At 36.9% G+C, this 25,438-nt stretch overlaps 1 protein-coding gene and 1 long non-coding RNA gene across 24 annotated transcripts in view; one reads left to right on the plus strand and one right to left on the minus strand.

Moving 5' to 3' along the window:
• The window catches only part of EIF4G3 (eukaryotic translation initiation factor 4 gamma 3), a 343,509-nt gene that overhangs the window by 217,420 nt on the left and 100,651 nt on the right, over positions 1-25,438 (plus strand). For 15 of the 20 annotated variants that reach the window (XM_032301982.1, XM_032301966.1, XM_032301968.1 and 12 more), the window contains 2 exons: positions 306-414; positions 6,248-7,087. In XM_032301982.1, the coding sequence (XP_032157873.1) occupies positions 306-414; positions 6,248-7,087 (949 nt within the window). Of the gene's footprint in view, positions 1-305; positions 415-6,247; positions 7,088-7,185; positions 7,324-25,438 lie in introns of those variants that run through there. The other 5 variants (XM_032301967.1, XM_032301985.1, XM_032301974.1 and 2 more) reach the window with 2 other exon arrangements.
• Positions 7,174-19,086, minus strand: LOC116567106. 4 transcript variants are annotated; one of them, XR_004276104.1, is made up of 5 exons: positions 18,961-19,086; positions 13,428-13,585; positions 9,118-9,171; positions 8,910-9,006; positions 7,174-7,253 (listed from the first exon to the last, which is right to left on the minus strand). It is a non-coding gene; the product is annotated as an uncharacterized LOC116567106 (long non-coding RNA). The 4 variants fall into 4 exon arrangements; XR_004276103.1 differs by having other exon boundaries at positions 13,428-13,609; XR_004276105.1 differs by lacking the exon at positions 18,961-19,086 and adding an exon at positions 12,808-12,910 and having other exon boundaries at positions 13,428-13,627.

The raw sequence follows: 25,438 nt of genomic DNA on the forward strand, positions 1-25,438 counted from the left end.
AGGAATTCTGGAGAATGCATTTATACTAATGATTTTTGTGTTGTCTTCGCTTGCTGTGGTTAATAGTAATCATTTCTTTTCCTTCCCCTTTTCTGCTGCCTCTTTCCTTTTCTTGCCGTCTTTCGTACTTTTTGAATTATTAAATTGGCCTATATATTTTTTCCTTGGTTTCCTTTTTTTTTTTTTTTTTCTTTAATTTTGTGATCTCCCACCCTACTCTGTGTTTCCCACTTGCTTGGGTTCCATGTTGCTAGTTTTTACGTTCGCACGCTCATTATCACCCTTTTTTGTACTTCAAATCCCAGCAGCTGTCCAGCCAGGTCCCTGAGCACAGCCCTGTGGTTTATGGGACTGTGGAGAGCGCTCATCTTGCTGCCAGCACCCCTGTCACTGCAGCTAGCGACCAGAAGCAAGGTTTGTGTATAACTCTTTTCCTCCCTTTTTTTTTTTTTTTAATTGATTATATTGCCCTCAGCATTTAAGAGCAAGAGTGAAATATCTGAAGGTTATTTAGATACCCACTTGTAAACAAAGCTTTGAAATAGAAAATCAAAGCATTCTACCTCTAGGAAAGTAAAATAGGGTTGATTAGTAAAAATGTTTTCCTATACTTTAGTAATGCCTCACTTTGATATATATTTATAGGTTAAAAACTTAGTTGCCTGGAACTGGTTTTGTTTTGTTTTTTAGTGGGAAAGGGCAACAAGGTTGGGGAAATAAAGTATATGTTTCTTTACAATAATAACCTAGTTTCATTTTTACATTTTAACATGTTCCTGTGTATCTTGCTCTTTTTTTTTAAATTTTTTATTTCTTATAAACATATAATATATTTTTATCCCCGTGGGTACACGTATGTGAATTGCCAGGTTTGCGACAACATGGATGGAACTAGAGCGTATCATGCTTAGCGAAATAAGTCAAGCAGAGAAAGACAACTATCATATGATCTCCCTGATATGAGGAAGTGGTGATACAACATGGGTGCTTAAGTATCTTGCTATTTTTAAAAACGTGAAATATGTCTACTTACAAATTTGGCTTCTGTAGCTTCAGTTCAAAAGTACTGAGTTTATTCTAGCTTCATCATGCACTAGTGTTTGGTCTTGATGAGTCATTATGCTGTGTATCTTAATCATACTGAGGTCTCTATTCTATTTACCTTGAACATGAAGTGTAAAATCATTGTTGAAATAAATACACAAAATAAATACACAAATTGCCTTTTGGATTATAATAGAAAACTGTAAGGGAAAGTTCATGTCAGAAAATGGGATATCAGTCTTTCTTTTTTATATAGTTGGATTCAGGTTGACCTTAACCAAAATTGGGGAAAATTGGAAAAACAAGGGGGGAAACATGTGACTTGGAACATGCTTCTATAATGTTTCTGACTTCGTTGTAAGAATGAATAGAAAGTATATGTGATTTCTAATTTTTTGATTTATTCATTCCTCCAAACCTCTTCATAGGTGGATGTTAATATACTTTCTAAAAATTATTCCTTAAAAAGTACTTGGGAGTTGGCACATAGCCTAAGCATGTTATTTAATATTTTTTTTTATAAGTTTTCACACTTAGAAACTTATGTTTGATTTCAGTGTTTTCTAGGGCCCTTTAGTATTGAGAAACCTAATAAACATTGTATATTTTGTTTTATAAGATTGTTCCAAACAAAAAAGTAGGTAACAAACCCTAACTTGGCATGCTTCTAAAACTTGCTCTGTCAGATACTTCTTTCGGCAGGGTTCAGACATTAAAGACTCTCGGTCTTTTCTTGTTTTTTTAAGTTTAGTCGAAATTTGAATAATAAACATTCCAGATTGATGTTCAATATAGATATGGTTGCATGGAAAATGTTTTAGGTTACCTTGATGGAAAGGAAAATTTGAATTTTTTTTTTTTTTTTTTTTTAAAGATTTTATTTATTTATTTGACAGAGAGAGATCACAAGTAGGCAGAGAGGCAGGCAGAGAGAGAGGAGGAAGCAGGCTCCCTGCTGAGCAGAGAGCCCGATGTGGGACTCGATCCCAGGACTCTGAGATCATGACCTGAGCCGAAGGCAGCGGCTTAACCCACTGAGCCACCCAGGCGCCCCGGAAAATTTGAATTTTAAGTATATTTTGTAGTAGTTATAAATTACTCTGGGGAACACTGCCCTTTCCTCCTTAGTACCAATTATTTTTTAGAAAATTCAGTTAATTCTAATTGTAACCACAGTTTGCCAATGGATAGAATAGTTTTCCGTGTAATTTTTAAACCAAATATATGTAATTCAAGTAACATTAGAAAAGGCTTAGCAATTTTCAGAAAAATTTCTTTACAGTTGAGAAATTAAAAAATTTTCTTCTTAACCCTTTATTCCTTTTAAAATTAAAGATACGAAAATATACTGTTCTCAGAGATTGCTAGATTACCTTCAGAAACAATAGCCTCTGCATTCTACAGTCAGATTGGTTTTTCTCTCAGTGGAAATGTCATTACTGTGGGTTTGCATTGGGTAACAGAATCACATGTTAGTCTCAAAATCTCCTACCAGCTTTCTTCATCGAAATACTTCTTTTTCCATACACCTTTTTTTCCCCCCCTTGAACTGGAAAAATATGGGATTTTGAATCCTTTTCAAGTTCCAACACTGACCAGTTATATGACCCTGGACCTATGACAATCTATAAAACACTCAGTTTCCCCATCTGTAAAGCATGAACATAATAGTTTCTACCCCCAGCAGTCTTTGTAAAAATTAAAGGACACTCTGCATGTTTGGTGTTTGGCTCAGTTCCTACTACATAAGAAGTGCTTAATAAACGTTAGCTACCATTATTAAACTTGTGGCTTTCTCAGAGTTTGTGATATGAACAGCTGAAATGGTTACATGAACACCAAATTGCCAGAGAAATAGGACATTTCCAATTGCTTGCTACTTTATAAAGAGAGAGACACAGGGAACACCTTCACCTTGGTTTATAGAGAGAAAACCATTGAATGTTGAATGAATTAAAATTATCAGTTGGCGTTGATGGTGTCTAGGCACAGCTTGATTGTTGTTTGCCATTGTTTGAGTAGGTACATTAAGCCCAGTGTGTGGAGGACATGGTATGGACAGTGAAAGACTTAGTCATAGCCTTAGTGCTTTCTGAAAGCACTTAGTGTAGACACTCAATGAATGGTACTGTGTTGTAATTCAACAATTTATAGCAATGTTGTTCGATTGGAGCTCCCCTGGAATTTAGGACATGACTATTCTGTCAGGTGAGACTGTCCCTCAAGTTGCAGGATGCTTACTGTTCCTGATCTCTGCCCATTAAATGATGGTATCACCTTCTCAGTTACATGAGACTCCTGGCAACCAAAAGGTACCCATTTAGGCAGTTGGTTCCACTGCCGTCTGAGAATAAAGGGAACAGTTTGTTCCTTATAAATATGGCATTCATTGTATAAACTATGGATAAGTAGAAAGAGAAAATATCTCGTCTCATTTTCTAGAGCCCTTGTTAGTAAGCTTAATTTCAGACTTTCCCATGCGCATATGTTAGTAGCATACATTTTTTTAAGTTATCAAATTAGGTTTATGTTCTCATACAGTTTTGTGCCCTGCTTTTTAAAAAAATACATCTTTTATCTTAAACAACTTTCCATATCACTACTCTTATAAGAACCTATTTTAAATGATTTCATATTATACCATTATATGGCCCACACTGTTGTTTCTTTAATAAATCTTTTATGTTCAACGTTTAGTCTGTTTCTCTCTCATTTTGTTGCTTATACACTGTTAATATAAATAGCCTTAAATCTTCCAGACTTCTATCTTTGCTCCTTCTTGCGTGATTTAAGAATTTTAAAAATTCTTAAAGATGAAATTCCTACAATTTCTTGAAGATGGCCAAATGGTAGAAATATTTGTAATGCAGTATATTAGATTTCAAACTACCATGACTTTGCAATACTTTTTTTTATTAATTATTTTTATTAACATATAATGTATTATTTGCCCCAGGGGTATAGGTCTGTGAATCATCAGGCTTACACACTTCACCATAACACATACCCTCCCCAATGTCCATAACCCAGCCACCCTCTTCACACCCCCCACCCCCAGCAACCCTCAATCTGTTTTGTAAGATTAAGAGTCTCTTTTCGGTTTGTCTACCTCCCGATCCCATCTTGTTTCATTTTGTCCTTCCATATCCTCCAAACCCCCACTCTGTCTCTCAAATTCCTCATATCAGGGAGATCATATGATAATTGTCTTTCTCTGCTTGACTAATTTTATGCAAAGCATACTCCTTTTTTTTTTTTTTTTGCAAAGCATACTCAATAATAAAACTTTTCAGATAAAATCAGTGTTATTTGTTTAGATTTATTATGTATACTTTTCAGCTTTCTGTATTAAAACTTGAATGAATTAAAGGAGTTTTATTTCAGAATGAGGACCTCTCAAAATAGGTTTGTTTTTTTTTTTCTTCGTGTTAGATTTTTCTCAAGATTATATAGAAATTTCAGTCTAGGTCTGCTTTTGTTTTGGTATTGGAAATTTTATTTTTCAAAATTAATAATAGAATTGACAAACTTACTAGATTGAGAATCACTTTTTACTATCTACTGCTTTTATTTTATTTTATTTTATTTTACCATTACTTCTTTTACTATTTACTGCTTTATTCAGTGTTTAAAAAAGGTGTTACTCTGATGGGCTTTCACAGTGCTTTCATATAATCTGGTTGACCTTTGTAGCAGTTACTCCAGTGAGTTGGAAATAATTTTTGCAAGTGATATTTTAATAAATGTGTACTTATATTTCTTATATATATATATATAATACATATAATAGATTGCTTTGAAATATTTTTGTCTTTTGCCTTGACAACTTAGTCTGAGGGATTTGACAGTGAGAGCCTAATGATCCTATTTCTCCTGTACAGTGAACAGGTAGAGTTCAATTTAAGAAGCACTGGATACTACACCCATAAATTAAAATGAATTTTAAGGCCAGCAAAAGTGGTTAATGAATGATGAATGATAAATGATATTAAAGGATGAATTATCCTTGAACAACTTAATGATAATATTTACCATTTGTTTTTCTGATTAACAGAGCACATTTTCTATGACAAACTTCACTACAATAATTTATTGTAAAGACTTGTTTTCACTGATACATAAAGATTGGCAGAGAAAGTAAAGTCTCTTTCAGTTTAAACTTGTCTTTTAGTAGTGCTTAAAATTTTTTTTGTTGAACATACTCATGAATATCTGTTTTTCCAGTGGAGCCTAATTATCTTGCTGCAGAAGGATCAGGCTAGAAACCAGTCTAAATCTCCTTTGGCTTCATCGACCCTGGAATGAATCACATATCAGTTTACCTAGAATTTTAGAATATGGAAATTTTCATGAATTACAGTTTCTTACATGTTTCTGGTATACCTTTATTGTATCATCAGTTTCTCTCTTCTTCTTCTCTTCTTTTTCATCTATACACAGATACATTTTATATATTCTCAAGTATTTCAGATGTATATATTGTGTTTCTTAATTGGACTTAATAATCTGAATATTAACTTCAGTTTCTCCCTGAAAAATTTTTTTACAAGATAAATTTTCATTTTTATATTTTCACATTATTTCTGGTTATATACATGCTGCCTCTTTTGAAAAATGGAAGTTAATTTGTAAATGAATTTTTATATTCAGGGACTTGATTTCACATATAATAAATTGTACCAATAATAAATGATACCATGATAGCTTCTCTTAAAAGTTTTTTATACATGTAATACACATTTTTTACAAAAATTCTCCTAAATGCAGAAATATATAAAATACAAATGCCAGTCTACAATAATTTAATCTGTTCTTATTTGTTCTTGATCTGTTCTGCCACTGTAGTGTATCCTTGGTAGAAAAAAATTCTATAGGGAGCAAGATAAAGCCCCATTCCCATTTCTGGATGGTTTAGCTTCAGTTTTGATGAACTTTTCTGTTGTATTCTTGAGTTAATTATTTGGTTAATTGTTGATTCCTTCTTTTACTCCAAAATAAACTTTAAAATTATTGGTGACCAAGTAACACTATTTATAACCAGAAAATATGACAGTGTTTTTAGAGTGATAGAGTAAGTCTAATAATTTGGTGTTTCTTGTGTTCACCATGATTTTGGGTAAGAGATTAAAAGAACTAGCACAAAATAATACAATATAATCTCTGATCTAAGATTATTCTTACTCTTTTGTTTTTTCTTCCCCAGAAGAGAAGCCAAAACCCGATCCAGTGTTAAAGTCTCCTTCCCCAGTTCTTAGGCTAGTCTTTAGTGGAGAGAAGAAAGAACAAGCAGGCCAGACATCAGAGACAACTGCAGTAGAATCCATGCCAGAGCTTCCTCTGCCTCCATCACCTACCACTGTTTCTCCACTTGCTCGAAGTACAATTGCTTCCCCCACCTCTGCTGCTCTTAGTAGCCAGCCAATATTTGCCACTGCTGTAGATGACAGGTGTGAACTCTCTTCCTCAAAAGAAGACACAGTTCCTGTACCCAGCCCTGTATCTTGCACAGAGACATCAGATCCATCACCAACAGATGTAATTGATGATGATATATGCAAGAAATCTTGTAGTGTAGCACCTAATGATATTCCACTGATTGCTAGTACTAATCTAATTAATGAAATGAATGGAGTTACTGAACCATTACCAGCCACAGAGAGCATTGTGGAAATAGTAAAACAGGAGGTGTTGCCATTGACTCTCGAATTGGAGATTCTGGAAAATGCCCCAGAAGAAATGAAAGTGGAGTGTGTCCCGGCTCCCATTACCCCTTCCACAGTTCCTTCCTTTTCTCCATCTCCTCCAACTCCTCCAGCTCCTCCTCCTCCCACACCAGCCATTGTTCCTGCTGCTGCTTCTAATGTTAGTACTGCTGGTGTTCCCACCGCAGTCCAGAGGGTCTTAGAAGAGGATGAGAGCACAAGAACTTGCCTTAGTGAAGATGCAAAAGAGATTCAGAACAAAATAGAGGTAGAAGCAGATGGACAAACAGAAGAGATTATGGATGCTCAGAGCCTAAGTTCAAGAAAGAGCCCCAGCCCAGGTAAGCTGCTGTGCCATTAATTATTGTATGCTTGCTGAACATGAAAAAGAAGCAGTGTTTGACTTATTTTTTAATTGGATACTTTCCTTGACTTCCAGAAACATCAAATGAACGCTGACATTCGTAGTCTGATTTCTTCAATGGTGTGTTTATGTTTTAGTGCAGCCTGCAAAAGAGTTACTCCATTGTCTAAAAATGCAAATGAAATTTCAAATATACAAAATGCCTCCAAGGTATATGTCACTGTACATGTGTTTTTTGTTTTTATTTTTATTTTTATTTTTTTGCCTTGTTCATATGAATCAGTTCCTCAGTGGTTAATTTAGTAGCTTTGGGGCTGGAAACCAATTAAAACAAGCATACTCTATCTTCTCAAAATATTAGAACCCCATCAATCCTAAACATAAAGGAATTCATTGCTTAGTTGATTTGGGATTTAGAAAAATAGCAGTGACAACATCGAAGTTTATAACTAGTTCTGAAAAATGAAAGGGCCCTCTCTGATTCAAAGAGAAATTTAATGCTCTTCATTTTTTCCTTTAGAGGTTTCATTTTTTTCCTTATAATACTAATTTTATCATTAATATTTTCAAAGTATTTTATTCTTCCCAGTTCAAAATTATTTATTTAATGTAGCATCACCTAGGATCTTAGGAACTTAGGAATTACTGGACTTTTGTCATTTTTTTTTTAAAGATTTTATTTATTTGAGAGCGAACACGAGAGAGTGAGTATGAGCTAGGGGGAACTGGGGGGAGGGGCAGAGGGAGAGGGAGAAGCAGACTCCCTGCTGAGCAGGGAGCCTGACTTGGGACTGCATTCCAGGACCCTGGGATCATGACCTGAGCTAAAGGCAGACACTTAACCAACTGAGCCACCCAGGTGCTGTCCCTTTTTTTTTTTTTTTTTTAAAGATTTTATTTATTTATTTGACAGAGAGAGATCACAAGTAGGCAGAGAGGCAGGCAGAGAGAGAGAGAGGAGGAAGCAGACTCCCTGCTGAGCAGAGAGCCCGATGCGGGACTCGATCCCAGGACCCCGAGATCATGACCTGAGCTGAAGGCAGCGGCTTAACCCACTGAGCCACCCAGGCGCCCTGTCCCTTTTTTTTTAAGAGAGGCAAAGAGGTGGGATCGAGAGGGGAGTGCAGGTGACGGGGGGGGGGGGGTGTGGGGGAAGGACAGAGGGAGAGGTAGAGAATCTTAACCTCCACACCCAGCACAGAGCCCAGCTTAGAGACTTAATCTCCCAACCCTGAGATCATGACCTGAGCAGAGATCAAGAGTCAGATGCTTAACCAACTGAGCTACCTAGATGCCCCTGAATTTTTATAATTTTAATAAAAAATTATCTGAGGCTTATCAGCTTGAGTCATTAGTCCATATGGCTTTTAATAAGTCAGCTAGCCCCTCTGGTGCAGTAGTGGCCCCATGCAGTAAAATTTACCCTCTGTATCCCTCCCAGGTAGACTTATACAATTAGAAAATTGTATGCTCCCCCAGCAGTTGTCCCAGAACAATTAGCACCAAGGATGTTGATGACTGCACTGGGTGGGGAGGTTTTAGTCATCAACATCCTTGGTGCTAATTGTCTTTTTTGAGCTGTCTAATCCATAGGGAAACTTAGGAAATAAAAAACCTGATCCCTAGTTTTAAGATACAGCTTTCCCATACAGCTCAGTTTTTGAGGCAGTTTCCTCCTGAATTTCTTAGGGAGGTTGTCTGGTTCCTTGGAACAGAAGGACATCTAGTTCAACGTAGTGCATGCAACATTGCAAGGTTATAGAGAAAGGCAGTAATTTATCATAAAGTTTGTAAATCACCTGTTTTCTCAAGAGATTGTCCTCCAATGGATCAGAATTCACAGTATCATCACTGTTTCAGGAACCTTCTTTCTTGGTGGGTTGATGACCTCTGGGGCTTTATGAAAAAAACAGTTTAGATGTGGCTACAGGTGAAGGCCCCCCAAGGAGCCCTCCTTTGTTGGAGAAGAGTAGCTTGACCCTTCCTTGTCTCCTTTCACATGCTTACCTGTGAGCTGTCATCCAACAGCTAGCGATGTGGTAGCTCCAAAATTAGGAGAAGCTATTGAAGACAAACGTTTAAAAAAAAAAAAAAAAAACAAGGAACAGAAAGAAAAACAAAATAATCATAGGGAATACAAGTCAGAGATACAAACCATACCTGAATCCTGAAATAAGTAAAGACCAAGCCCACACCAAACTCCTACTTCCGCTCATTTCCTGACATTGTGTTTTTAAGTAGTATGTCAGTTAGGTGGCCTGATGTTTGCAAGTCTGTGCCCATGGGTAGATGGACAGACAGATTTTAGGGCAAGTAATTTTCATATCATGGTTCCTTTTTTTTTTAAAATGTCAGTCCTCTGGGAATTAGTAATATATGTCACTAGCAGCTTAGTGAGAGAATATAGATACTTCAGCAGCAACCAGAAGATAGCTAGAAAAGAATGAACTGTCTTCTGCATGATTTAGGGGCGAGGGTAGATGTTGGTGATGTCGGGAAGTAAAGTGTCCTGACACTTTTCTGGTTTTATGATTTTTTAAAATCTATAAATGTATTATATGTACTAAAAGAACTAGAAGTTCTGTGATATCCCTTGATTTTTTATACTCTTCAGAATTCAAAGTAAATGAACCTGAAGAACCCATGTAAAGAGCATTTTTTAAAGTATAAAGCTACCAAAAACATTCTCAGCCCTCTCATTTCTGTACAAGTGTTTAAATTATCATTACTCTTGAAGATCTATCCATTTGAAGTTGTTCTGTTCCCAATGACTATAGTCTTATTTGCACTTACTCATTCAGTATCTTGTTTACTTTGAGAGATGATTAAATCATAACAATTTGGTTTGGATATCAGTCTTCTGTTGTTGACTTTTATTTTTATTTATTTTTAAAAAGATTTTTATTTATCTGACACACAGCAAGTGAGAGAGGAGAGAGCAAGCACAAGCAGGGGCACTGGTAGGCAGGGGAGAAGCAGGCTTCCCAAGGAGTAGGGAACCCAATGTGGGGCTCGATCACAGGACCCAGGATCATGACCTGAACTGAAGGCAGCTGCTTAACCGACTGAGCCACCCAGGCACCCCTCTTGTTGATTTTAAAAACAAATATTTATTAATTTAAAGAGAGTCAAGAGGGGGGAGAGGAACAGAGGGGAGGGAGAGAGACAAGCAGATTCTGCCCTGTGTGCAGGGCCCAATCAGGCTCCATCCCAGGACTCTGAGACCATGACCCTAGCCAAAACCAAGAAGCTGATATTCAGCCAGACTGAGCCACCAGGCACCCCTGTTGTTAACTTTTGAGAATAGGTCTCACTGCATCTGCCTCAGGATAAAGCACTTTAAAGCTCAGTTCAGAACACATTTGCTTTTGACAGGTGTGATGCATAAGAAGACTACCTCATAGTTGGCGTAAAGATACTTGTTTAAAGCTGTAACATCAGACATAGGCATATAGTCCTTTTTCTTAACTTGTGCTGGAAAACATTTTCTTGAAACTATTCTAGATCATATTTCTGACTGGAACAAAATGCAGCAATTCTGAATACTTAGGTGTCGAAGAGCAAGCCCTGTGAAACGATAATTGTGTTTATTATGTTCAGGGTACTCTGAAAAGCCTGAGAGATTGACCGGACCTTTGATTACTTAGTTCATATGATCACCTCAATAATTAAATGTGCAGAAATCTCTATTAATTGACTATTTCTTGAAGTCTTAGGGTTTTTATTATGGCTTTTGTGTACTTGTTGGGTAAAAAAAGGGTTTCAGAACTTGTGGAAAAACATTCCCGACTCCTCATCCAGCAGTTCATTTTTATATAATTTCCTGAATGCGTGTACAATGTAAGGTGCATACTATGTGACATGAGCTTTTCGCTTTTGAAAATAATAATGAATTTAGCTTTTTTATTATCTCTGTTTGATATAAAAATATTGTTTCATATTCCTTTGGCAGAGGGAGGTCTTTCAACTTACTGTGTCTTCTGGCTCTTGCTCATAGTACATTGTTTCTTTGTATATTTAAAAAAATTGTTTTATGAACTCCTCTTCAGCAAAACTTTCCTGGATGTACATTGTGGGCAGGTAATCCTAAAGCGTGTTTGTGTTTGCTTTACTTACCACGTGTCTTGAGGAAAACATTAGCTAGACCTTAATCTGAGTTCAGTGTCCTAAATCTCCTTCCATATTCCAAGCAACGTATGAAAGCATTCCTGTAGATACTGTTTTTCAGATGACTACAGTCCCTTTCCACCTAGGTGAAACCAAGCATCCTTTCTTGTCTTTACTCTGTGTTTGTTCACTGGTTTATTTTGTTCTCTTTTATTGTTTTAACTACCTTTTCACTGAGGCTCTCACTCTGTTTGGAGTCTCAGGGATTTTTTTTTTTAATTAATTTATTTGACAGACACAGACCCCAAGTAGGCAAAGAGAGAGAGAGAGGAAGCAGGATCCCTGCTAAGCAGAGAGCCCGATGTGGGGCTAGATCCCAGGACCCTGGAATCATGACCCAAGCCGAGGGCAGAGGTTTTAACCCACTGAGCCACCCAGGTGCCCCTGGAGTCTCAGGGCTTTTTGTGAGAACCTCAATTCCAAGTCCTCACTTTACTGGGATCCAAGATCTTTCATCTCCACATTGATGTTAAAACGTAAACTCCTGTGTTTTAGAGACTGGCATAGTGTCCCATATCCCCGGTAGTGTAGTGACTAAAGTAGTAGCAACAACAGACCTTGTTTATGTGGCTTCCAGGGGTTTCCCTTATGTTCTTGGAATCTCAGCTAAGGTTGAGGGATGGTTTCTAGATTCTGTAGGTTGCAAGACGAGAGATTTGTTTCTCAAATGGAGGTACATTTGTGTGTTTTGTGGGTGTTAATAAAATACTGATCCATACAGCCAGTGACATTGCTGTTCTCTCTTTTGGCTTTGATTCACTTCAGCATAAAAGGAACATAGTTTAACTCAGGAAAATATATTTTAGTAGTAATCCTTGATTGATTTTCACCTGTGAGAATAATTCGTAGTGCCTTTAAAGAAATAAAACATAAGTAAGCACAAAAAAACAAAAGCCTTTCAGTTTGGGTAGACTAACACGAGTCCTATGTGAAAACCATGATCTGATGGTCAGCAGCAAGAATTAGGAATCTAGGGGCACCTGGGTGGCTCAGCGGGTTAAAGCCTCTGCCTTAAGCTCGGGTCATGATCCGGGGGTCCTGGGATCGAGCCCCACATTGGGATCTCTGCTCTACAGGGAGCCTGCTTCCTCCTTTCTCTCTGCCTGCCTCTCTGCCTACTTGTGATCTGTCAAATAAATAAATAAAATCTTTAAAAAAAGAAGAATTAGGAATCTAAAATTTATTCTTGCCTTGCTCAACTTACACCTTCTAAGAAATATTTGAAACATCCCTGGAATATTTAGTTCCTCTGGCTAAATACAGATCACCTGTGATTTGATCTCCCACAAGCCAGCCTAATCCCTCCCTTAATCTATACCCTTATAATTTAGTTTCTCATATTCCTTTAGTTTCTCAGAAAATATGTTCTGAAGCCTTATGTGCAGGACTTCTTACATGTTCCTGGTTCCATGTTATCCATCAAAATAGTAGAGCACTTTTTAAAACAAAGGCTTTAGGCTCCCTTTTTCAGAAGCTTGAGTTTGAGTGATCCTTAGGAATAAATAAATTAAAATGATTGACTTTCCTCACCTTATTTATAAAAATAGTTGAAACAAAGCTGCCTGAAAGGTACATTTCTGCCGTGTGATTCCTACTTTCTTAATGCTCTTCACAGTGAAATCTTAAGCATTTTCTGGAAAATATTGGGGTTGGGTCAAGTTCATTTATTTATTTATTTATTTGAGAGAGAACAAATGAGAGCATGAGCAGGGTTTGGGGGTCAGAGGGAGAAATGGACTCTCCAGTGAGTAGAGTGCCCAATGCAGGGCTCCATCCTGGGACCCCGGGATCATAATCTGAAGCTGAAGGCAGACACTTAACCAACTGAGCCACCCAGGTGCCCCTCAAGTTCTTTTATATGCTGCAGGATGAGCCCAGACACCAAATGGTATAATGTACTAACAGACTCAAGTGCCAAGCCTTGTGGCAAGCCCCTGTATGATCTCTCATCTGTGTATGATATACACTTTCCTACTATTTATAGTAGTTGATTTCTTTGCAACATGAGTCTCAAAAGTTTCATTCATTGGATATTAATAAACATAGTCCTATATATCTCCATGAGTAGACATGGATTCTTTGTTCAGAATTCAGCCCACTTTTCCCCAGACTTACTAATATACTTTCAAAAAAAAAACCATTGTGCTTACCTGCCTCCATACAGAGTAATCCGGACAGCTTAGGAAATGCTGTTCTCTGTTGGACAAGAGAGCTCTCGATAGGAAAACCTTGTCTTGCTAAAAGTGTTTTCTTCTCCCAGTGCTGATCTCCACCTTGCACATGGTAGTCTTGAGAACTGTTTCTAATACTTTTGACAAGAAAATTTTACCTACTAGTGCAAAAAGGGGTCCAAAATACATTTCTTCAATATATTTCTTTTTCCTATTTACTGTTGCTGTATTAGTATTAGTCGTACTTGCTAATTTTGCTGCAGTCATAATAAAGTTGTGTTACTTTCTTAATTTTTACAGAGCCTTTTCTCAGGCATTAATCTTATGACTTAAGTAGTTATTCCTGGGATAGAATTGTTCCTATTTTGCTGATACAAAAAATAAGCCATGCAATGGTAAATTGGTTTCTCAGAGGCATAAGAAGAATTACAAATCAAGCCTTCTGTTACCTCACATTTCTGTTACTTTTTCTAACATACTTTCCATATTGCTGTAAAGTTCTTTGAATGTTTTGGAATTTAGCGGCTGGTGACCCATATTCAGAGAGAAATGTAGAAGCCCACCTGTTTCAACTATACAAATAGTTAATGAGAGCCTCCTATGAGTCAGTCGTTACGGGCACTCAAGGTTTCCAAGAATTGAAGAATCCAGAAGATCTCTGCCCTTGTAGTATGTTAGAAAGGTTTTGTTTGTTTGTTTGTTTTTTAAGATTTTATTTTTGAGTAATCTCTACATCCAACCTAGGACTAGAACCCACAATCCCAAGATCCAGTCATACGCTACACTGATGGAGCTGGCCTGGTGCCCCGTGTGTTAGAATGTTTTAAGTGACATAAAAATAATCAGGGAAAGGAGTGTTGGAGAGGCAGCAGATTTTATATTTAAGTCACATGAACAGAGCTGTAGTCTTCAAGTATTTAAGCAGAGGTGGAGGAGAATGATTATCTGAACTCTCCTCTTAAAAAAATCTGTGGTTTTCCTACCAACTTTTCCTTTTGAGAAACGTTAGTTAGCTTTACCCCATCTTCCCTATTCTTAAATTCCAGCAGGCAGAGTACTATTGGACAATGCCTGCCACTGTGAATGTAGATATATCTACCAATTCATGCTCTCTGCCCAGCCATTCCTATATGAAATCCTATACTCAGCCCAAACCTCCTCACCCTCAGCAGATGACTTTGTGTCTTTGTAGAATATTGAGTGCATTAAGTATGCCTTTTTTTTTTTTAAAGATTTTATTTATTTATTTGACAGACAGAGATCACAAGTAGGCAGAGAGGCAGGCAGAGAGAGAGGAGGAAGCAGGCTCCCTGCAGAGCAGAGAGCCCCTTGTGGGGCTTGATCCCAGGACCCTGAGATCATGACCTGAGCCGAAGGCAGAGGCTTTAAACCACTGAGCCACCCAGGCGCCCCTAAGTATGCCTTTTTTAACCTTATGCTAGAACTACCAGTCTGACTCCATCCAAACTTTCCCCGGAGTCTCTTAGTTGTCTCCTGCAGTCTCCTATATATTCACTGCCTTCCCATAGACTTCTTTGTCATTGTAAATCTGCTGAAGTCTACCTCCTAGTGAAAACATACCCTCAGTCCAACACGTCCACTTAGCTGTCATTGAAATTCGGCTCTTCCTTGTCTCTTCCAGGCTTCCCAAGAACAGTCAATCATTTTTGCTCCTTCTCTGTTTACTTTTCAACTAACATCATCTGCTTTCTGCCCCCTGCATGCTGTCGTATGGTCTTTTCACCAAATGTGACACTACTCATGGCTCTCTGCTTTTTTTTTCCTTTAGTAAGATTTATTGCATATTATTTCTTTGTAGTTAAATTCACTCCCTTTAGCATTCATTTCTGTGGATTTTGACAGACACATTAAGTCATGTAATCACTACCACAGTCAAAATACAGAACCGTTCCATCACTCAAAACAATTCCGTTATATTTGGGTCATGCTCTCATTCTGTCACCATTCAACACAGTCTTCAGGGTTGATTTTATCTACTCTGATGGTAGATGGCTCCCAGTGGTATATGCAGATGACCTCCAAATTTTTCTCTCTATACTCATAATTGTTTCTGAGTTTCTATCTTCCGTTTCCTGTTGCCTGCCAAATATCTTCATTTGGAAATCCCAGAGACATCTCAGATTTAACATGTCCACTGTCTGACTAATCACCTAGTTCCCTAAACCTATTCCTTTATCTCAGTTAATGCCACAGGCTTTACATAAGCTAAAATCCTGAAGCCAGTGTCGGTGGACTTATTCCTTGAGTTACTCATCTTCCCGGTGTAATCATTTAACAAGGTTCTCTGATTTTTACCTGATATGGTTGTTGAATTTGTTTCCTCCTCTCCTTTTAGTGCTCTCACTGCGTTATGACCTCTCATGTCCCTGACATGTCCAGTTTTGCCCCCCTTCACATCCATTCTCCATCTGGCAGTCATCTCTTTAAAATACAGATCTGACTTTACCACTCCTTATTTATCTCTGCTTAAACCCTTTAGGATGTTGGGTGGCACTGGGGGGTATTCACCTTCAAAACAAACTCTACACTTTCACTTTTTACTACAAGGTCTTTTTATATTTAGTTATAGGAGCAATCTTCTGAATATATATGCATAGGATCTGTTTATTACTTTTTGTGCATTTGGTTAATCTCAACATTATCAATAAAGTGTTGTGGTCAGGATCAAAACAACAGAGTCAGACACTCCTGCACCTTAGCCTTTCCCCTGTCTCTGTAACCATGGGCCAGTTTCTTAACCTCAGAGTTTTTCTTGTCCAGAATTTTAAGATGATAATTGTATTTACTTCATAAAATTCTTGTAAACATAAAATGTGATATATATAAAACACTTAGCACAGTGTCTGACACACGGTAAGTACTCAGTAAATGCTAAATATTAATATTTCTATTTTCAGCTAGTATTAAGGGACCAAATGTTCCCTTTGAACTCTACTAATATTACACAGAATAAATGGTTGTCGTTATCACTGTCCTTAGGAATTTATATTCCAAAGAAGAGAAGCTTAATAAGATGATACCATCTCAGAAGTTCTTAATTAAATCATGAGCATGAAATGGTGGGAAGTCCTTCACAATAGTCCCTTCTGTGTGTGTAAATTTGATTAGAGGCTTTTGTGCCCATTATATCTTTTAACCTTCCCAGTGGCGAGACACCTCTAGTGGTGGCCTCTGCTGTCATTTGGAAGGCAGGAGGTATGCTTAGAACAGTGTATTTTACCAGGAAAATCTGTACCATTGAAAAACTTTAGGCATGTATTTAAGGAGACGATACAAATAACATTAACTTCCTGTTTAGGTCAGGAGTAGAAAATTAGGAAGAAAAGCAGAGAGAAAAAAACGAATGGGAAAAAAATGAATAGGATAGTCCCAAAGCAGAAACAACCTTAAAGTTCCATCAGCTGATGAATGTATAAACAAATGGGGTGTGTGTGTGTGTGTATAATATAGAATATTATTCTACCATGAAAAGGCATGATGTATGGATACATGCTACAACATAGATAAGCCTTAAAAACATCATACTAAGTGAAAAAGTCACAGAAGACCACATAGCGTTTGATTCTGTTTATGTGAAATGTCCAGAATAGGCAAATTCTTCGAGACACAAAATAGAAACATAGTTGTCAGAGATTGAATAGCTAGGGAGGGAATACTAATGGGTATAGGTTTTCTTTTGGGGATGAAAGTGTCTGAAGTTAGATAGTGGTGATTGTCACACAACTCTGTGAATATGCTGTTGTGCAATAATAGAATATATATAGATATAGATATGTATGTATGTATTTTGAAGATTTTATTTGAGAGACCGAGTGAGCAAGAGAGAGAGCACAAGAACAGGGGCACAGGGAGAGGGAGAAACATACTCCTCTGCTGAGCAGGGAATCTGACATGGAGCTCAATCCCAAGACCTTGGGATGATGACCTGAGCTGAAGGCAGACACTTAACTGATAGAGCCACCCAGGCACTCCAGTGGAGAATATATATTGGTCTCTGTCACCCATTACTGGCACAGAGCTCCTAAAACCCGTGTAATTTACTAAGTGATAAGAACACTAGAAGCATCTCTTGTTCTAATATTGGTCTTTTACCTCCACTGATGGCTCCTAAAAGCCTTGTAAATTTCTAAGCGATAGCACTAAGATCCTCTTGTTCTACTGAGGTGACTCTAGGTAGGCTCCTGGATGGCTTCTGGATGGGGGCTGGTAACCAGAAAGACCAACAAGTCCTTGGATGTTTGGAATTTTCAGCCCCATGCCCCATCCTCCTGAGAGAAGAACGGGACTGCATATGGAATTAGTATTTGGTCATACCTATGTGAGGGATCCTCCGTAGAATCTCAGAGAGAGGGGGTTTGGAGAACTTCCAGGCTGGCAACCACGTCCACACCGGTAACAACTAATGTACTCCCAACTCCAAGGATCGAAGCTTCTGCACTTGAGACCCTCCTAGACCTCGCCCTGTCCATTTACGCCTTTTCATCTGGCTCTTCATCTGATTATTTATATCTTTTAAACTGGTAATCATATCTTCAACTGGTAAATACAAGTACATGTTTTCGAACCTGAGGAGAGGGTGGTCTTTGGAACTTCTGAGCTATACTGATTGGCCACCTGGGCTTTCGATTGGCATCTGAAGTAGGAGTGAGGAGAAAATTTTGTAGAACTGAGCCCTAACCTGTGGGATCTGACATCTTCAGGTTGATAATGTTTGAGTTGAGTTAAATTGTAGGACAGCCAGTTGGTGTCATGGAGAATTGCTTGTTATGGAGGGGAAAACCCCATATATTTGATGACAAGAAGTGTCAGAAGTGTTCCAAGTGGTAAAGGAAACACACAATAGGAAATTTCCCTACAAAGGAAAGTGGCGAGACTTTTCCATTACAGCTATGAACAACTGAATTGTATACTTTAAAAAAGTGAACTTTATAGTATATTAACTATTTCTCAATAAAGCTATTTAAAAAAAATGAATAGGACTTCAAGTGGTTGTGTCACCAGTATATATAAAGATTTGTCGGAGGGGGGCACCTGGGTGGCTCAGTGGGTTAAAGCCTCTGCCTTCAGCTCAGGTCATGGTCCCAGGGGCCTGGGATCGAGCTCCACACTGGGCTTTCTGCTCAGCAGGGAGACTGCTTCCCCCGCTCTCTCTGCCTGCCTCTCTGCCTACTTGTGATCTCTATCTCTAATAAATAAATGAAATCTTAAAAAAAAAAAAAAAAGAAAAAGAAAAAAGAAAAGGATCTGTCAGAGGCATCAGCCTTAGAAGTAAATGCTAGGAAACCCTGAAGCTAGAAATGAATCTAGTTAGGGAAGTTACAGCTTAGACATTAGGAAATAGATTTCAACAAAAATACCATAATCAACAGTACCAGACTAGGAAGAATGTTGGGAGTACAACCAAAAACCAGTTGTGTTTTGATGTATTTTATGTCTGAACTTTGTATTATTTTTACTCTATCTTATTGTTTTACTAGTAGCTATGTCTTACCTGAGTTTGAGAGGGTGTTCTCAGCTACATAGTGAATGCACCACTGTAGTAGCCATTCTAGGGGCATTGTCTGATGTCACAAATATGGAACACCTGACTGGGCTGAGAGAGCAATGTCAGTATTAATGGATGAAACACATCAGGGATTGGTGTTCTATAAGTAATGATTCTGCATTTCCTTAGTTCTTAGTTAGCTAAGTTCTTGTGTATTTTTGCCTCTGTTGAGTCACTCTGGGTAAGGACTCCTACAATTTGACCTTTCTTGTCCTTCCAGCTGTCTATCCCCTTCACTTATCCAACTGTTCAATCTGCTTTCCTTTCTAGAAAGTCCGTTTCATAGACTAGTGGATTGCCCCAACTATCACAGCTCTTTCTGCTTTGAGACTTTTCTTGCAAACTCCAGTCTTCCAGAGAAAATAATTTCCAAGAGTTGTATAGACAGTTGTTTCAAAAGTCTAAGATCCAGACTCGGGTTAAGCCTTCAGCTAAGGCCGAATTCCCAGCTCTCCCTAATTTTACTTTGTTTTGGCCAGTCCTTCATACTGTTTAATAGGTGCTAATTCCCACATTGTTGTCATGATGCTCACTTCTCAGCCTTCACCTTGCTAAAGAACCTGTTGACAGTTTTTTTTGTATGGCTGTCTTCACAGAATTTTCCATTCTGATAATTCCTCGACCCTTAATACCTAAATATAATTGTCACTTGACAGTATTTGGGAACTCTGTGATCTTACAGAGAGATGAGTAAATCTAAGATGAGTAAGATGAAGAAATGAGGAAATACATCTGTTAGGATGTATATTATCACTCATAGTGGCTCTCCCAAATCAAGGTTTCCGTGATCTTGGGCATTTTGCAAAGCACTGGCAATGTGGTCTCACTGATGGATCAAACAGGAAGGTGTTTTTTTTTTTTTTTTAATCTACTTTCTAGAATTTTCAAGGCAGTGAGCCTTAGTGTTGTATTTAGAGGTGAAAAGCATTGAGTAAACAGAAACATAGCTGTTTGTGCTATAGTGTCTTGTCTGTTTGTGCTGTAGCGATTGACAATTTTTCTTCTGTGCCGGACTTAAACCTTTAGTTGTAGTCTATTTTGATTATGGTAGTGGTGGTACAAGAGCATTTGTTAAAATGCAGAAATGCCTAGGTTAATGCAAAAAGAGCAGTAAAATACAAAAATGTAAATGAATTTGGAATTTGGAGGAGAAGGTGCAGGAACAAACCAGAGTTAAGAGGGTGTTATGTTGAGAACCCAAGGACTTTTCAGTTACATCTGTGTTTCAATTCCAGCTCCAGTGGTTACTGTTTCTGGGTTTGGGGCAATTGAGTTCATCTGTCTGTATTTCAGTTTCCTCATCTCCAAAATGGGGATAATGCAATACTTCCAAATGCACAGGAGACTGAACCAGTGTTTAGTGTTATGGAGAGACATTAACTTTGGGCTGAATTTTGCTTGCACGGAGTTCATTCATTAACAGATTTTCAGTGAGCATCTGCCATGGATTAGGTGCTATATTAAATGGTGGATATACAAAAGAGACCAAAAAGAAAGATGCAGTCCTTGTCCTCAAAGGGCTCAAACTCTAATAATTGGATTCTTCACTTGTGTCATGTCCTTGATTGCCTTAGAATAGCAATGACTCATTAAGTGTGTTGGTGGTAAAATTTTTAGTGCTGGTGGGACAGGAAGTGGTCCTGCAAGATAGAAGATAAATTCCTAGGTTGGATATGCTTCAGAAACTAGGGGAACATGTGGTCCTAACGATTGTGAAGTAGATGATTGCTAGTAGTGGATTTATTCTCATCCAAATGAATCAATTTTTTTTTTCAAGTGTTATTTATTTAAGTAATCTCTGCCCCCAGCATGGAGCTTAAACTCTCACAACACAACCCCTACCTAGATCAAGAGTTGCATATTCTTCTGACCAAGCCAGCCAGGCTCCCCCAAGTGAATCCATTTAAAAATCTTTGTATCTTAAAGTTCTACATTCTTAAGTTTTTGAGTCATTATCAAATTTCCTTGCCTTAATTTCAGAATAATTAAAATGCATGTTTTCTTTCATAGTTTTTGTGTTGATGTTGTTTGTAAAAACAACATGCATTCATTAGAGAAAATTCATTATAAAATTCTGAATTTTATCTTGGCAAAAAGAAACAGGACAATGGGTATGTAAAAGGTTAACCTGTCTGCAGAGTACCTGTGAGTTAAAAAAAATAAGAAAGCAAACAACCTGAAAGAAGATTGAATAACTAACAAAAATAAAAATTCATAGAAAAGAAAGAACAAATAGGCCCCCTATAAAAAAGAAAGAAAAGATGCCCATCCATTATTAAGTGGGAAATACCATGTTTTTGGTTTTTTTTTTTTTTAAGATTTTATTTATTTGACAGAGATCACAAGTAGACAGAGAGGCAGGCAGAGAGAGAGAGAGGAAGGGAAGCAGGCTCCCCGCTGAGCAGAGAGCCCGATGTGGGGCTCTATCCCAGGACCCTGAGATCATGACCTGAGCCGAAGGCAGAGGCCTTAACCCACTGAGCCACCCAGATGCCCCGGAAATACCATTTTTAGCTATAATACCAAGTTACCTGTGAGAAGGGAGGAAATACAACATTCATGTATTTGTGTAAGGGTTAACTTTTACCTTTTTGGCGGTAAATCTGGCAGGAAAACAGCAAAATATCTTTTAAAGGGAATTATACATATTTATTCTGGATATTTTACAACTAATATATGAATGAGATAGAACTGTGATAACCTGGAGAGATTTTCATAATAAATTAAGGGAAAATAAAGCATTTTGCAAAATAACTTTAGTATGACTCTGTTTTTCCATTTAAAATAAACATATGTATTTGGTTATGATTATTTGTATGAGTCTTTAAGGGATGGCCAACTGTATACCAAAGAGTGTTAATGTTGTTTACCTCAAGCCACTAGAAGTAATTAATTGGGGAAAGGGGGGTGTTACCTTTATATTTGTTTCAACTGATACTTTTATCATTTAAAGAAAGAAAACATAAAAAGCAACAACAGGAAGAAAAAACAGCCCTTGGGAGCCCCAAGGGATGTACTTGGGTGTACAGATATATATTTCTTTTTATAAATGGAAGAATACTACACAAGCTATTTCAAAGTCTTTTAAAGACACTTATCATTTTTTAGCAGGTTCATAATAGATACATGGATATACCTCCGTTTTAATTTTTTTTAAGAAACAACCTGAACCATTTTAACACCTTTGAGGTGTGATTCACATAAAATTAACATATATATTTTTAAAGTATTGTATTCGTTTTGACATCTGCATATGCTCATGAAACTATTACTACCATCAAGCTAATAAACATAATATCACCCCAAAAAGTTTCCTCAGACCTCTTTATAAATCCCTCTGAGCTGCACTACCCTCACTCCATTCCAAAGGCAAGCACTGATCTGCTTTCTGTCACTATAGTTTGCATTTATTAGAATGTCATACAAATGAAATCAGAAAGCATAAACTTTGATCTGGCTTTTTTACTCAAGAGATATATCCATATTGTTGCATATGTTAGTAGCTCATTTTTTAAAAAAATTACTGGTAATGCTATGGATGTGCCACAGTTTGTTCACCTATTGGATATTTGAGTTGTTTGCAATTTGGAGCTATTAGAACAGGGTTCTGTGAACATCTGTGTACAAGTCTTTTTATGGATATATTTTGTCATTTCTCTTGAATATCTTGAGTAAAATACGTAAGAGTGAAATGGCTTGGTTCTATGTAAATGTATGTTTTAACCTTTTTAAGAAACTACAAACCATTTTCCAGATATTTGTGCTATTTTACAGCCCCACCAGCAATATGTGAGAATTTCAGGCTGTCCTTTCTCTGTTGAATTTTCTTAAAACCTTTTCCCAAAGTATGTTATATATATTATATGTGGGTCTATTTCTGGATTCTCTATTTTTCCTTCTTGATGTCAGTTCCACACTGTCATGATTTCTGAGGCCTGTAATAATTCATGTAATGAGATAGTATTAAGTCCTCCAACTTTATTCTTTTTCAAAATTTTTTTTGGGCATTCTAAGTCTTTTATTTTTTTATGATAATTTAATTTAATTTTTTGCATTTCTTATTAAGTTTTTTATCTTAATTCTAGTACAGTTAACTATGTTTTAGAATCCGTTTTCTCTACAAATATTTAATACAAAAAAGCCTGTTGGTTGGGGCGCCTGGCTAACTCAGTCAGTAGAGCATGCAACTCTTGATGTCATTATGGGAATTTAATTGGATTTGTGTTGAATACTATAGATAGAATTGACATCTTAAAATACTGAATCTTCTGACTCATGAACATGACATATCATCACAGTTTTTCTTCTTTAATTCTCTCAGCAGTGTTTTGAAGGTTTTAATGTACAAGTCTTTCATAATTTTGTCAAATTTTTATCTTTAAATGCTGTTATAAATGGTATTTTTCCTTTCAATTTTTAATTTTTCATTACTAGTGTATGGAAATACAATGGAGTTTTCAGTCTCTTACATTACAGTCCTGCTAAAATTCATTTACTAGTTTTATTAGCATTTTTTTGTAGCACTTTCTTTGGATTTTCTGTGTAAGTACTCTTGTCATTCCTGAACAAAGACTGTTCTATTTCATTTCTAACTGGAGGCACCTTTTATTTCTTTTTCATGACTTATTGCCCTTCAATATAGTACTGACTGGAAGTGGTGAAAGTAAACATTCTTATCTTGGTCCCAATCTCAAAGAAAGCATTTAATCTTTCACCATTAAGTATGACGTTAGCTGTAGGTTTTTGAATGTTTGGTCAAGGGAATTTTTTTTATTCCTAATTTTCTGAGATTTTTTATTTCAATCAGGGATAGAAATGGATTTTATTGAATGTTTTTCTTACACATCTTGAGACAGTCATGGTTTTTTTTGTTAACTACTTGCTTTATATTACTTTATATTTAAATAATAGACCAACTTTGCTTTCCTAAAATAAAATTTGTCTCTGAAGTAGGGCGGGTTTGTTTGTTTTTGTATTGTTGAATTTGGTTTGATAAAATATTATTTAGGTTTTTTGACGGATATTAGCCTTTTCTGATAATTTTCATATTTGGACATCTGGGTAATGTTGACCTCATAGAATGGGTTGGTAACCAGTCCCTCCTCTTCAGTATTCTAGAAAAGTTTGTGTAGAATTGATATTATTTCTTCTCAAATGGTTAGTAGAATTGACTGATAAAACTATGGGAAAAACAGGTCCCGTAATGAGGAGAAAATGAGTCAATCAAAACTGATTTGTAACTGACATAGCCGTTAGAATTAGCAGATGGAATAATTATTGAGTACAGTTATTATAACTGCATTTCACATGTTCAAAAAGTAGTGACATCCATAACCTAATTGATTAGAGAAACATAATTGATAGAAACAGTAGACAGAAATCAGTAAGTCTATAGAAGACTTCAGTAGCACAATCAACCAACTTGACCTAATTGATACAAAACAAACAACAGACACGTGAGTTCAAATGGCAGATTTACAAAGATCGACCATATTATGACTTATAAACAAGTTTTAATTTCAGAGGATTCAAGTCAAAGCAGGTTTGTTCTCTGACCACAATGCATTTAAATTGGAAATCAGTAAGAAAAACATCTCTGGAAAAATCCCCCAAATATTCAGAAACTAAATTACAGATTTCTCTATAACCCAGGGGTAAAAGAGAAAGTAAAAAGGGAAACTATAAAGTGTTTTCAACTGGGTGGAAATAAAACCCAAATCAAAATTTGTGCTTATACTCATTTCCTGTTGCTGCTGTAACAAATGACCACAAACCTGTTGACTGAAAAGAACACAAATTTATTATGTCACATTTTGGGAGGTCAGAAATCCAAAATCAGTTTCATTGGACTAAACTTGAGATAGTAACAAAAATGTGTTTTCTCTGGAGACTCTGGAAGAGAATCTGTTCCCTGGCTTTTTCCATTTTTTAAAGGCTACCTATATTCCTCTTGGTTCTGGCCTTTTCCTCATGTTCATAGCCAGGACCATAACATCTTCATATGTCTCTGATTCTCTTGCTTCCCACCCAATTGTATGGACCCTTTTGATTACATTGGGTCCACTAGGTTAATTCAATATAAGACTCTTCCCATATTAAGATCCCTTAAGGTAATCACATCTGCAAAGTTACTTTTGTCATGTAACCTATTCATAGGGTGCAGGGATTGGGATATGGACATCTTTGGCAGTGCATTGTTCCGTGTATCACAACTGCTAATATAGATATTAGATGACAGTTTATACCACTAAATGCACATAGTAAGAGAGAAAAATGGTCTCAAATTAATGACTTCAGCCTCCATGTGATGAAGCTATTCAAATAACAAATTATGTAAGGTGAATAAAGCCTGAGATCTAATGTAAAACATGGTGACTATAGTTGATAGTATCATATTGTGTAAGGGAAACTTGCAAAGAAAAAA

Source organism: Mustela erminea, chromosome 10 (assembly GCF_009829155.1).
Source record: "Mustela erminea isolate mMusErm1 chromosome 10, mMusErm1.Pri, whole genome shotgun sequence".
In the NCBI taxonomy this organism is placed as follows: Eukaryota; Metazoa; Chordata; class Mammalia; order Carnivora; family Mustelidae; genus Mustela; species Mustela erminea.